This window comes from Anabrus simplex, chromosome 5 (genome assembly GCF_040414725.1).
Source record: "Anabrus simplex isolate iqAnaSimp1 chromosome 5, ASM4041472v1, whole genome shotgun sequence".
In the NCBI taxonomy this organism is placed as follows: Eukaryota; Metazoa; Arthropoda; class Insecta; order Orthoptera; family Tettigoniidae; genus Anabrus; species Anabrus simplex.
The window spans coordinates 340,815,521-340,829,978 of NC_090269.1; the positions used below are offsets into that span (position 1 = coordinate 340,815,521).

The window sequence follows — 14,458 nt, forward strand, 5'->3', positions numbered from 1 at the left end:
GATCACTCACCTATTTTCGGCTACCGTCATCTGGAACTCCATCTATGTTCATATACTCGCCGATACTTCATTCATCTAACCGGCCTTGGACTTTCTCTGCTGCCTCGCCATGCATCCGTCCTGGTGAACTGCTGACTACACACTGAGTCTCCTCTGGGTTACGTCATCCGCTACGTCAGTGTCCGATATTTCTCGACGTTTTGTGTACTTTTTTCCGGAACTTTCTGCAGCGGTATAAAGGCTTCCCCCACATACTCGGTCTTCAGTCCAGCACTGATTCCGAGTGTGGTTGGAGGGTCGTCTGAGGACTTCCCAGTATTTGCTGGGGAGCTCCACTTCTTTTATTTGCTGTATTGGGTGAGCAACAGAGTATTTATTTTATAATTACCACTATTATTCTTCTCCTATGGATTTTGGAGTTATCTTCATTTCTGTGGCCGGTTTTCTTTTAAGCCTGATATGAGTGATATTGTTCCTTAACAAATGAACATCGAGTAATACGCAATTTCAAGAGTTTGTGAGTGATTGAACTTGTGGCCTGGACGGTACAACTTATCACATAAAACTGTTCCTGCATTTGGCAATGTTTATACTCGGACGACTCCCATTATTGTGATTCCCGCCCTTGATCCTTCCCGTGCCTTTCTTCTCCCTTTGTTTACTTTTTTGGAAATCTGTGTCCATATTCTCCGAGGGTTATAGGTTACCATGTTCATTTGATTAGTCACATATTATAACTTGTAAATGGTCTAGGGATTCTATTCTAATGTACGTCATTCACGATGAGTGTTTTTTTTTGTGTCAGGTTACAAAATTTTGAGTTGTAAAATTTAAAATTAATTCCCTTTGTAGAAACAATATACTGTTTTGATTAACCTTTTTTCTTCTTATTATTACATCCACTAACATCCCATTGGTCCCAGCTCTTTTCTCCTTGAACGTCTTGTCAAAGAATCTTAATCAACCAATACGTTGTTGCTATAAATCGTCACAAAATGGTAGCAGAGTAACTCACCTGATTTATTTACTGTTATCTTTTTTCAATTCTTCTCTTTTTTTACTCTTTGTTACTGTGCTCTCTTTTTCAACATGGCAACTTTTTCCGATAATTTTCCATTAAATTCTTCTGATAATTCTTTATATTTACCCCCGATTTCCCGGTCTCTACCTAATCCACCTTGTGCGGATTTAATTACTTTTGATGACACTTCGCCCTCAGAACCTTCATCCACCATTTGTTTGTCTTCGCATTCTAACACTTCAGACTTATTTGATCAAGACCTAAGACCAAAACTTCCAAGTACCACTTATCATTTACATCCTGAATCTTCTAGGCCACTCACCTCATCGCCTATTTCTCCAAATCCACTCATTTCCACATTAAATTTAGAGATTATTAAACAGTCATTAACACAAGTGCCTCCTTTAACTGATACAAATCCTCGAAATTTAACTATATGGCTATTTTTTGTCCGTAAATTTCTTAAAATTAACCTTGCCCCATTTTCTCAACTCATTAGTTTATTAACGTCTAAAACTACTGGACATTTAACGAATTTTTGGCTTGAAAATATGGCACAGTTTCAGGATTGGGCTCAATTTCGCACATGTCTCCATAATTACTTTCTACCTTATGAGGTACGTCATACATTGAGTTTGGAATTTGTCCGCCGTCATCAACGTTCTGACGAACCTGTACATGATTATTTAGACTCACTTCTTACTTTTAGTGATGTTCTTAATATCGCTAATAATCCATCGGACTTAATTTCAATTGTTACATTTTATGCTGTGCCTTCTTTCCGGCAACTTCTTCAGATACATTCTCCCCCTACCTCTTTGCTACAATTGTATACCACAGCACAAGCTCATACGACTTACTCGTATGCAGATATTTCCTACTATGCTCGTGTACCACCACCAACCAGTCTTACCTTCTGCTACTACCTCTCCCCCGGTGTCATTATCATTACCAATATCTCGTTCTGTTACAGTCAGTAAACCTATTATTTGTTACCGCTGTAGAGGTACAGGACATATAGCTAAATTTGGTGCCTCCCCCATCTCGGGAAACGCCCCCAACCCCCGTCCGTAGGCAGTGGACGCGTTCAAGGCGCAAATCTGCCTAATCAAATACATGCTTTTCATCACGACACCTTTACCACTCGGCAACCTTTTCGATCTTCTTACACTAAACCGAGCGTAAAATATGATTCTCACATTTTTTGCTCATTACCCAGAACTTCACATATTGTAGTCTTGCTCCACAATATTCCTACTATTGCACTTTTAGATTCTGGTTCAACGACTTCGTTAATTAGTTTAGAACTTTTCCAATCTCTTCAGACTATTTTTTCTCATCTTCAACTTTCTCAGTCTTCCCTTCGTTGTACTTCTGCATCAAATAATCTACTTCAGACCCTTGGCCAAGTCAAGCTCAACTTAAAAATTCAACATTTTTCGTGGACCTATTCTTTTAATGTTGTAGAAAATTTATCATATCCATTAATTCTAGGATATGATTTTTTTCGTCATACTGGTTTGGTACTTGATTCCTTTTCTTCCTCTATTCATTTCACCTTGTCGGATATTAGGATTCCATTAGTGAATTGTTCTGATTTCCCTCTTTCACATCTTCCTTCGGTTCGTAAGGACTATGTGTATTGTAATCGTTTTCAATCTGCCCAACTTGATCATTTGTTAGTTGAATTTTCTGATGTTGTAACCTCTAAACTTGGAACCGTTTCCAATTTTCAAGCTCATATTGATCTCCCCCGTATCATTTGAGTCCGCCCAGAATGAAAATTCTTAATCAACTTGTAGAGAAAATGCTGGTTGACAATACCATCGTACCATCCACTTCGGACTATGCCTCTCCCGTGTTCATTGTTGATAAACCTGATGGGTCCTTTTGTTTTGTAGTTGATTTTCGTAAAATTAATTCTAAGATCCTCTACGATGCTTACCCCATGCCTAAAGTTCAAACTGCGTTTCAACATTTTTCCAATGCACAGTATTTTTCCCTTTTAGATTTCAATTTGGCCTATAATCAAATACCCTTAGATGATAGTAGCTCTAAGTATACTGCCTTTATTACTCCTACCGGGCTGTATCAATTCACTAAAGTACCTTTCGGATTAAACCTTGGCTCACAAATCATGCAAAGATTTGTTGACAATCTTTTTTCTGATATAAAATATCAGTATCTATTTCCATATGTGGATGATCTTTTGATTTATAGTCCTGATTTTGACACTCATATTAAATATCTTCGTGAAGTACTCTCTCGTTTACGTTCTGTTAATCTTACCGTCAATCCTTCTAAAATTATTTTAGCTCAGACTTCCATTAAATTTTTGGGCCATATTCTGTCCAATAATGGCATTTCTGTTGATCCGGATCGGGTGTCTGCAGTTGATCGTATTCCTCCACCGAAAAATTTGAAGCACTTGCGAACATTCTTAGGTATGGTTGGTTTTTATAGTAAATTTATCCCTCACTATTCTCACATATCTGAGCCACTTAATTTACTTAAACGCAAAGGCATGAAATTTCACTGGGGAGAACAGCAACAAACTACATTTATTTCTCTCAAATCTGCCTTAACCAAAGCCCCTGTTCTTCAAATTCCTGACTTTGATTTACCCTTTGAAGTTTTTACGGACGCCTCTGACGTTGCTGTTGGAGGAGTCTTAAATCAAAACCGAGACGGTAAACTTCTTCCTATTGCTTATTTTAGTCGCTTGCTTTCGCCTACTGAACGTAGGTATTCTGTTTATGAAAGGGAAGCATTAGCGCTAATCCTCACTATTGAGCATTTTTCGGAATACCTTGACCATCGGCAATTTCTTGTTCAAACTGATAATCAGGCCTTATCCTGGCTACTGAACAATGCCCCTAAAATAGGCAGGACCGGTCGATGGCTGCTCCGCCTTTCTCGTTTTAAGTTTTCTGTAAAATTCGTTTCAGGTTATCAGAATTCAGTCGCTGATGCTCTTTCTCGCCTTTTTGACCAATCTCCCTCTTCAACTTTCGATCAACTTCCTTCTTATGAAATCAATGCGATTTCTTCTCTTATTGATTTTCCATTATCTTTTGACTCTTGTCATCAGCATCAATCTACCGATTCTTACTGTAAAGATATTAACCCTTTGGCACTCAGCCTATATGCAGGTGTTTGCTCGAAGACACTCAGACCAATTTTTGTGATTTTCCAAAGCAACTTACAAAAATTCAACACGTAAAGAGTTTAACACACATTAACATAAAATTAATCACACTAATACAGGAAACTATGAGCATTTCAGAAATGAATATACTTTGGATGTATTGTTATTGGTTAAGCCAAAAAAAAAAAATATTAAATTTCAAAAATAAATTTAAAAATAAATTATTGTTTTGAATGACAAAAACATTAGACATTGTTGCGTCTTCCTTCTTTACTCTTAGACGTGAACGAAATAACATTTAATTCTGAATAATTTGATATCAATATGATGTGTGTGCTGCAATTCACTCATGAAGCATTGCACAAAGTTATTCAGTGTACATGTAACGGTCATCGATGTCAGGTCCTCACGGTCCGATGCACGGATGAGCAGTTACGACCGTGTCACTTCCCACATAACGGGAATCACTTCCGGCAAAAGAAGGTCATTACTACTGTCTAAATCATCTGAAAATTCAAGGATATCGGTCTCATTCGGCCTTGAATATGGCCTAGCCATTACGGTAAAAAGATGACGCAAGCACGTGCAACAACGGAGTTATGAAAAGGAGTAAAATTGTAGTTTACGAAGTACATCGAATACACGATATACCAAAGAAACGAAATAAACTATAAACAAAACTCATAGCAAGATAAACTTGTTGTATTCATAAGCCAATCAAAACAGATCCACGCAATAACTTCAAATAACCACAACATAAACATTCACGGTTAATATATTTCATTTGTCGAAAATAAAAATATTTTGTAGGGCTGGTGGATATATCTGTTGAGTTAAACGCAAATTCAACACTTTAAGGTACCGTCATGATCAACTGTTACGATTTAACAGCTACGCAAATGACCAAAATCCGTAAATAAGACAGAGCCGATGTATCGGCGCCGTGAGCGTTTTCGCCATAACCTCTCGCGCCGATAGATCGGCGCGCTGAGTGCGAAAGGGTTAAGATTTCTCTCTCTGCTACTAACGATGATGGACCTTTTCGGATCCATAATGAATTGCTGGTTTTTAAACCAACTCCTAAATCAACCCCTAGAGTAGTCATTCTTTCCCCTTTACGTTCGATGCTGTTTCAGTATTATCATGGGTCTCCTACAGGGGGACACTTTGGGCGCGCTAAAACTTATTCTCGGTTGGCATCTCAATTCTTTTGGCCCAATATGCGTAAGGATGTCTTCACTTGGGTTAAATCTTGTATTTTATGCCAAAAACACAAACCCCAGAACGCATTGTCCTTTGGTGCTCATTCCGCCACACCTTCTACTTATCCCGCTGAGAGGTATTATATTGATGTTGTCGGACCTATCACTAAATCTTCCCACGGCAATGCATATATTTTTACTCTGCTTGATGGTTTCTCTAAATTTTTGATTTTGCGTCCGTTGCGTATGCTTTCTGCTCAGACTATTATTCGGCTTTTGAATGACCAAATTTTCCCTATTATTGGTCTACCGAAATACCTAGTTTCGGATAACGCTACCATTTTTACCTCACAATCCTTTTACAACTTTTGCTTTATGAATGGTATTAACAAGGTCTTTACCTCCCCCTACCCTCCTCAAGCCAATCTTGTCGAACGATATCATAGAAATTTGAAAGTTCTATTGTCCATTTTTCATTCCGAAGATCAACGCCATTGGGATTCTGAATTACCTGCCTTTGCGCTAGCACTTAATTCTGCCATCAATAACTCCACCTCTTTTTCCCCGGCGAAATTGTTTTTGGGTAGAGATTTGCAAACTCCTTTAGATTTAACATGGGATCTACCTTCTTTGCTCCTTTGCCCCCCTAAGCAAGTCACTCAAGTGGAGTGGAAAAGGGCCTTAACTAAATTACACCAGGCACGGGAGTTCCATCGACGGGTTCACGACCGTGGGCACCGTCCATCAAAATTTAAACTTTTAGATAAAGTACTGTTAAAGAACCATCCTCAAAGTTCCGCGAGTGATCATGTATCTGCTAAACTTTGCCCTCGTTGGACAGGCCCTTTTTCAATCATTCGCTTCTCTACTCCGGTTTCTGTATTATTGCAGGATGAAAATGATCCTTCCATTGTTAAAAAGGCCCATGTTTCGCAGTTGAAACAGTATTTTCAGTAATTTCTTTCTTTTTCTTTTCTCTTTTGCTCTACCCAGTGACCCTTCAACCCCACACTGGACTCTCCCATCTTGGTGAACATTAGGGAATGTTCCCCTTCTTTTGTTTTATTTTTTTATGTATTATGTAAAACAAAAAATTACCCTAGACCATATTGTGTTTGTTTATTGTAATTTTTTAATACCCCCCCATCCCTTCCTTGTGCCTTTATTATTTGTTTATTTAAACTTTGTTTCTTGCCGAGTCTGCTTTTGTTCCAGCTCCTCTTTTTCTTCCTTCCTCTTCGCCATTCGTCGGGTCCATCTTCACTTCCGGAATCCTTTGGATTCCTGGCCGGCGGGGGAATATGTAACGATCACTCACCTATTTTCGGCTACCGTCATCTGGAACTCCATCTATGTTCATATACTCGCCGATACTTCATTCATCTAACCGGCCTTGGACTTTCTCTGCTGCCTCGCCATGCATCCGTCCTGGTGAACTGCTGACTACACACTGAGTCTCCTCTGGGTTACGTCATCCGCTACGTCAGTGTCCGATATTTCTCGACGTTTTGTGTACTTTTTTCCGGAACTTTCTGCAGCGGTATAAAGGCTTCCCCCACATACTCGGTCTTCAGTCCAGCACTGATTCCGAGTGTGGTTGGAGGGTCGTCTGAGGACTTCCCAGTATTTGCTGGGGAGCTCCACTTCTTTTATTTGCTGTATTGGGTGAGCAACAGAGTATTTATTTTATAATTACCACTATTATTCTTCTCCTATGGATTTTGGAGTTATCTTAATTTCTGTGGCCGGTTTTCTTTTAAGCCTGATATGAGTGATATTGTTCCCTAACAAATGAACATCGAGTAATATGCAATTTCAAGAGTTTGTGAGTGATTGAACTTGTGGCCTGGATGGTACAACTTATGACATAAAACTGTTCCTGCATTTGGCAATGTTTATACTCGGACGACTCCCATTATTGTGATTCCCGCCCTTGATCCTTCCCGTGCCTTTCTTCTCCCTTTGTTTACTTTTTTGGAAATCTGTGTCCATATTCTCCGAGGGTTATAGGTTACCATGTTCATTTGATTAGTCACATATTATAACTTGTAAATGGTCTAGGGATTCTATTCTAATGTACGTCATTCACGATGAGTGTTTTCTTTTGTGTGTCAGGTTACAAAATTTTGAGTTGTAAAATTTAAAATTAATTCCCCTTGTAGAAACAATATACTGTTTTGATTAACCTTTTCTCTTCTTATTATTACATCCATTAACCTCCCATTGGTCCCAGCTCTTTTCTCCTTGAACGTCTTGTCAAAGAATCTTAATCAACCAATACGTTGTTGCTATAAATCGTCACACTGCTTCAAGGATAACGGCAGCAAATGGGAAATCTGGCAACTTATTCTTAGAGATTTCTAGAACCTAGGCTTAAATCGCCCCTGCATTCCTACTGGTTGTAACGGCAACGGGCGTAGTTTCTGGCTGTTTCGCAAGTACCGCATGGCCAAGCCAGTATTGAGTTTATTTTCCTGCTTCAATCCTCTTCATGCTACAGCTAATGAAGAAAAACACAGGTTCGAAGTTGCAGAAATGAGTGCATGGAAAAGTATCTGGGGCATTACGTGGGAGAGATGAAGGCGCAGTAGCAACGTTAGCACAACTAAACGTAAACAGTTTCTTTCCCCACGAGAATTTTATTTCAAGTCTCCTCATCCTTGTGCTACATTCTAATAATGCAATGTAATAATTACGAGTGACACAATAATACAATGTTTGGCTCGTATAAAGGTAAAATTAAAAATAACTTTAAATTTTATGCCAACACGTGGTACTGCAATGCCTCTGTGTGCCTCCCACCAACACCCAGTTGGCTATCAACATTTGTTCAACTTCGTAGACGATCGGGATCATTCGGCCGGCTGTTTGGCGGCATGTGTATCAGCTGGCAAGTTGACTGTTTCCTGCATAGAGACGGGATCTTGGGAAGTCGTTTTTGTTCACCTCACTAATAATGGACATGGAAAATCTTATCAGTTTAGTTCAAAAACATAATTTCCTCTACGACAAGACCCATAAGTATTATTGCAACAACGTAAGAGAGAATGCCTGGAAGGAAATAAGCAAGGAAATGAAATATCAAACAGGTTAGAATATTCAATTTTGTGGTAGATTAACAGTAATATTGTGGACAAACACACTTTACAGTTTTTAATTAATGTTTAGGCCTCCTCGATTAATGACTTCACCCTGTCACGGCCTGCAAATTACTGCATTAAAGTTTTATCAAACCATCCATTGCATGCTTTATGTTTTCCACGTAGAAGCCCGTTCGATTAGATACCGCTAGATGGAACGGTGGAGTGGAAATTTCGACTGATGGGTTCGATTCAATTCCACAAGGTGAGAGTGAGCATCTGGTGTCCGTGTTGTCATAGTGTGACGTCGTATGGCCTTGGCAAGCCCGCACAGGTTCCATGACACCAGAGACACACCGCGAGCGTGCAAACGGTCTAACACAGGGTGCAACATGCGTGGAGACTGGAGGGTTCTAACCACGGGCTGCTTTGAGCGGACGTTTTCTATCTCAAGGGGCTCTAAAATCTGAACTGGGAAACTGGGAAATATATTTACAACAGAACACTTTAAACGGGAAAAATATACATATATCTTAATGCAACTGATCACTGGACCAAGAATAGCACACTTCTTAGGCGGGAAAACTTATGCGGGAACTTCTTAACAGAGTTTCACTTGTGCGTAAGAGGAGACTGGGATTCTTTGGACATATCATGAGGATGCAGGATTCAAGACTTCTGAAACAACTAGTACACCACAATCTCTTCTCAAAAAATACCCCAACAGGATGTAAATGCATCAGAGAAGTAAGAGAGGATCTGAAGGAAATATGCCTTACAACAGAAGACACCACAAATAAGATAAAATTGAATACAAAACTCAAGAATACAAACCTCTGCTTTCCCCCTACATAAAACAAACCAACAACATGCATATTTTCAACTGAGGAAAGGGCACGAAGATCGGAGCGTCTGAAGAAGTACTGGGAGGACCGCAAAGCCCGAACAATCCCTTCAAAGAGACCTGAACAGCGGACTGACTAAAGTGATCCTATGTGGTCATAAAAGAAGAGGAGGAAGAAGAAGAAGACTTAAGAGTTTCAATTTTATTATACTAATAATAAACGCCAAAAATGATATAATTCTACGAGAAGACTAAACTATATTTTTTACTCAAAGACTTTAGAGAATTTTTATTTCTTTAGCTTCCGTCTTTTCAATTCACATTTATTTAAAATGTAAAATATCTTACTTTTTTTTCATGATTAAAACACACCTTTACCTTTTATGTAGATTGTATGTGGATTTATGCGGACTTTTGTATCTCATTATTTTTGAAAGAACACGTAACTGAACAATAGTTTGTTTTCCATCAAGTACTGCTCATTCAAAAATAACTAAAACTGCATTTTCATGAGGGTTAAGTTTCTACATATTCTACGGCCTTCCCCTTTTTGGACTCCGAGTTTTTAGAATTTGCTTATGCTGCACCATTGTAGATAGGTCTTATTTAATGTTAGGAATTTCATTACGGTCCGTATTGAATCGAAATTTACAATATTGATTAAGGATAAAGGGTTCCACCTGTTCAATACATTGACAATGAACAGGTGGAAACCCTTTATCCTTAACACTGTAGATAGGTCTTACGGCGATGATGGGAGAGGAAAGGGCTAGGAGAGGGAAGGAAGCTACTGTCTCCTTACTTGAAGTACAGCCCTAGCATTTGCCTGGTGAGAACACGGGTGGAAAACAATCTTCAGGGCTTTCGACAGTGGAGACCTACTATATCCTGAATGCAAGCTGATAGCTTAATATCAACCAAACCGTGCAGCCACTTCCTTGGCTCGACTGTGGTTAGAGCACTCCCACTCATTTTCAAAACCAGACACCCCTGACTGCATTACCTTTGGTGGTGCTATTTGAGAATCCAACCAGCCTCTAGACTGATGACACCCCCCTCAACACACACACGCGCGCGCGCGCGCAAGATGATCATAAGGAACTTTGAGTACAGAATAACAGGAATGTTCACCAAACTGCAAAGTTCTTACAACAAATACAAAAATTAAACTTTCAAAAACAACAGATTGAGGTTCTACAATAGTCATGGAAATAAATACATCCGTAGTAAATCCATAACTGACTCATAATATGGTGATCAAGTTCTTACCCCAAAGACAGATTATTCAGTAGCTTTAGACAGACAGCCAACTGAGAATCCATCTGGTGAACTTGGAACAGGGTAAACCAAGTGCTCAAGGTATCACTGCATTTGACAACCATTCTTAGCTTTTCTAAGAGACTTACGATGTTAATCTTGCAAAGACCATGAAATTGCTGCATTTTCTGTTTCATAAGGAGACGAGCTTTGCATGAAGCTACACGCAACTTTCCCCTTGCATCATCCGGCAATGAGTCTCCATCAGCCAATTCTCTTTCTGCTTCAGAAGCTAGATTTTCCAAGCGATCCATTTCTTTTTTCAAAACCTAAAATGAAAACAAAATTACACATTACAGTATGAGTTAGCTTAGTTCACTTCCAAATACTCAAAATCATGGTCAGCTCATAATACATATAGTCCTACCATTACAACACAATATAGAAAAAGAAAAGACAGGCCATTGAAGAACTAGGTCAAAAACAACCAAAGGATGTAATGTTGCTCAAAAGAGGAATGGCCACATGGAATTGTATGTTCCCTGCAATTGGTATTTTATCGGAATTGTAATTTTTAACATTTATAATTCACGTCCAATCCAAACAAAAAAAGTTAAAAATTGCCCATCATAATTTTGGTACTAGTACCACCATAGTTTTCAACAATGTCAACTATTTATTAAGATAAATAGTTTCTGAAATGTTAAAAAAAAAATATCTAAAAAACTATTTATCTTAATAAATGGAAAATGTTGGTAGACGTAACAGCCTTCCCAAGTGAATCATTCGAAAGAGATCACAGAGTTGTGATAGCTAAGTTAAAGATGGGAAAGAAACAAAAGATGACAGATTAGGCAGAGAAAGCTAAGAGTGTGGAAACTGCAGAAGGAAATAAATGAAGAGTTGCAGACACCTTAAAACAAGCATACCTAACGAAGACATCGGAAGGGTCAAAGAAGAATCGGCATACTTAAACAGTCAAGGTCGAGCCTGCAGAAAAGACCTGTGGAAGAGTATCAGCAAGGGAGAAAGATCAAGAAACGCCCTGGTGGAATGACGGGGTAAAAGATATAGTTAAAAAGAAGAAACAAGCTTGGAAATGATGGCTGAGAAACAGAACAACAGAATGCAAAACAGAAGCACTGCAATGAGTGCTCCAAGGTGGTTCAAGAAGAGAAAAAGAAATGCTGGCAAAAATTCACTGAATCTCTGCAAGAAGATACAACCAGAAACAAAAAGATCTTATTCCAGTGGGTTAAAAAAAAAAAAAAAAAAACCCAGTTGAAGGTGCTAAGTTCATTAAAAATGAACAGGAGGAAGTGATCACACAAGAGGTGGGGAAAATACTTTGAACAGCTTTACAACATGCAAAATACCTCGGTACAAGGAGAAATCGAAGAACCAGATTTAGTGCAGATGGAAGATAAGGAAAACGAGGTCTCCAGGGCAGAGATTGAGTGGGTCACTAAAGAATCTGTGCCTCTGTCAATGTTTTCCATACCAAATTCCTTGGGACACTGTCATATGCCTTTTCAATATCTAGAAATGTTACTACCATGTCCTTTCCATATTCCCAATACCCTTCCATCATTTGATGCAATGTAAATATTGGGTCAAATGTGGACCTGCCTCTTCTGAATCCATACTGGTGTTCTGCCAATTTCCCCTCTACTCTGTCTCTTATTCGTCTATCCAAGATTCTTTCAAGGATCTTAGCTGTATGAGGTATCTGTGTCACTCTCTGTAATTTTCACATTGCTTCCTGTTTCCTTTCTTGAAAATTGGTATAATAACCCCTTTCGTCCACTCTTTTGGAAGTCTTTTCTCTCCATATCACTCTGAAGAGTCTATACAACCACTGTACACCAACTACTCCTGCTGCTATTATCATTTCTATGATGAAGAAAGGGCATCCAGGTCAGCCAGAATGAAGAGGTTTGGGGAAAGGAAGAAGATGATGCAAGCTAAATCTTCAGTTAATTCTTTGTTAACATAAATGTATTTGCGTTTGATTTAAGTGCTCCAATGTGGGCGTAAACTATGTAAATAAATAAATCAAGCTTCTTCTCTTTGGGTTTTTTCCCGTTCTTGAATCCAGTAATCCTGGTGGGGGTCCCATACACTGGAACCATGCTCTAGTTGTGGGTCTTACCAGAGATTTATATGCCCTCCTCTTTACATCCTTACTACAACCCCTAAACACCCTCACAACCATGTGCAGAGATCTGTACCCTTTATTACAATCCCATTTATGTGATTATCCCAAAGAAGATCCTTCCTTATATCAACACCTAGATACGTAGATATGTGTTGAAATGATAAAGGCAGTAGAACCTATTGGTCTACATTGGTTATATAGGCTGCAAAGGTGTATATGGAGGAAAAAGAAGTACCTGATGATTGGTGTAAAGGTGTAATAACACCAGTATTTAAGAAAGGTGACAGGAAGGTACGTCACAATTATCGACGAATTACACTGTTGACGCAAGTAGCCAAAATAACGGAGAGAATAATAGAAAGGAGGATGAGAGGAAGGGTGGAAAGAAATCTGCAGTAGAAGAGCAGTATGGATTTCAACAGGGCAGGTCAACAACAGACCTTATATTTACCATGAGATTATTGATGGAAAAACAATCTGAATATGTCCGACTCATTGGCTGAACGGTCAGCGTGCTGGCCTTCGGTTCAGAGGGTCCCGGGTTCGATTCCCAGTCAGGTCGGGGATTTTAACCTTAATTGATTAATTCCTACGGCACGGGGGTTGGGTTTGTGTGTTGTCTTCATCATCATTTCATCCTCATCACGACTCGCACGCCATTTCATTTCAATGGGAATATGGAAAAGTTCTGGTGATTGTATTCCTTGATCTAGAAAAGGAATACGTCAGTGTTAAGAGAAAAGGGGTGGGAAACCCTGGAAAGAAAAGAAGGTAGAAGACAATCAAGGGAACTAGCGAAAGCAATGTACGCTGCTCTCTTAGCTAGAATGACGCGAGAATGACACATCAAGTTTGCCGTGAGGTAGGCTCTACTCCTTGCTCTGCTGTTCTCCAGCGCGCGCATTCGGCTCTATCTGTTGTGTGCGTAGAATGAGTGGTATACCGTATTTAAGGCATTTCAATTCTAATTATAATAGTCGTTGATTCAAAAAGAAGCGATTGGTTTTGTAAAATGAATCGGAACAATTGTCAAATTGCATCTTCTTCTAAGAAGACAGCAGTGTTACAGAAATATCGAGACGGTTACACAAAGGAATGGCCGTGCCTACTTGCTTCACGTGTTAGTGAAAACCACGTGTTCTGAAGAGTGTGTGTGTGTGTGTGTGTGTGTGTGTGTGAGATTTCTCTGTGGCTCACGGTGGACGAGATGATTGCACAGAAGACACACAGAATCCAAGAAACATCACGCATACGGTGAATCAAAATTACGAAACCAGTCTGTTTCATTGTTCTTCGTAAAAAGTAATGATACTGCAGTGACAAATGTCGAATTACTGTTCACATCGTTTCTTTTGGAGCATAATATTCCATTATCAGCTTCAAACCACGCTGGAAATTTGTTTAGATCAATGTTCCCCAACTTTTAAAATATCTCAGAAATATGGTTGTGCAAGAACTAAAACCTCTGCTTTAGTTCAATACACGGCATCTGAGGCAAAAAAGGAAATAAGTGAACTTTTGCAAATAACGCCTTTTTCTTTGGCTACTGATGGTAGTTTAAAATATTACCAAAATTTATTAGGATCAACCTATTCAATAAAATTGAGTTTCCAAAGTTAGGATTTACATCTTCTTACACTAAAATTTGAAGGGACCTGTTTCGCCCTTTATAAGGGCATCATTAGCCTTTTTACACTCATACCTTAAAGATATGAATCAGGATCCTGATTGTCATGGTAAAAATATAA

General features: G+C 39.0%; 1 protein-coding gene across 1 annotated transcript in view; it reads right to left on the minus strand.

Moving 5' to 3' along the window:
• The window catches only part of LOC136874889 (disks large-associated protein 5), a 166,974-nt gene that overhangs the window by 61,389 nt on the left and 91,127 nt on the right, over positions 1-14,458 (minus strand). Inside the window, exon 5 of the mRNA XM_067148594.2 lies at positions 10,702-10,881. Within this exon, the coding sequence (XP_067004695.2) occupies positions 10,702-10,881 (180 nt within the window). The remainder of the gene's footprint in view (positions 1-10,701; positions 10,882-14,458) is intronic.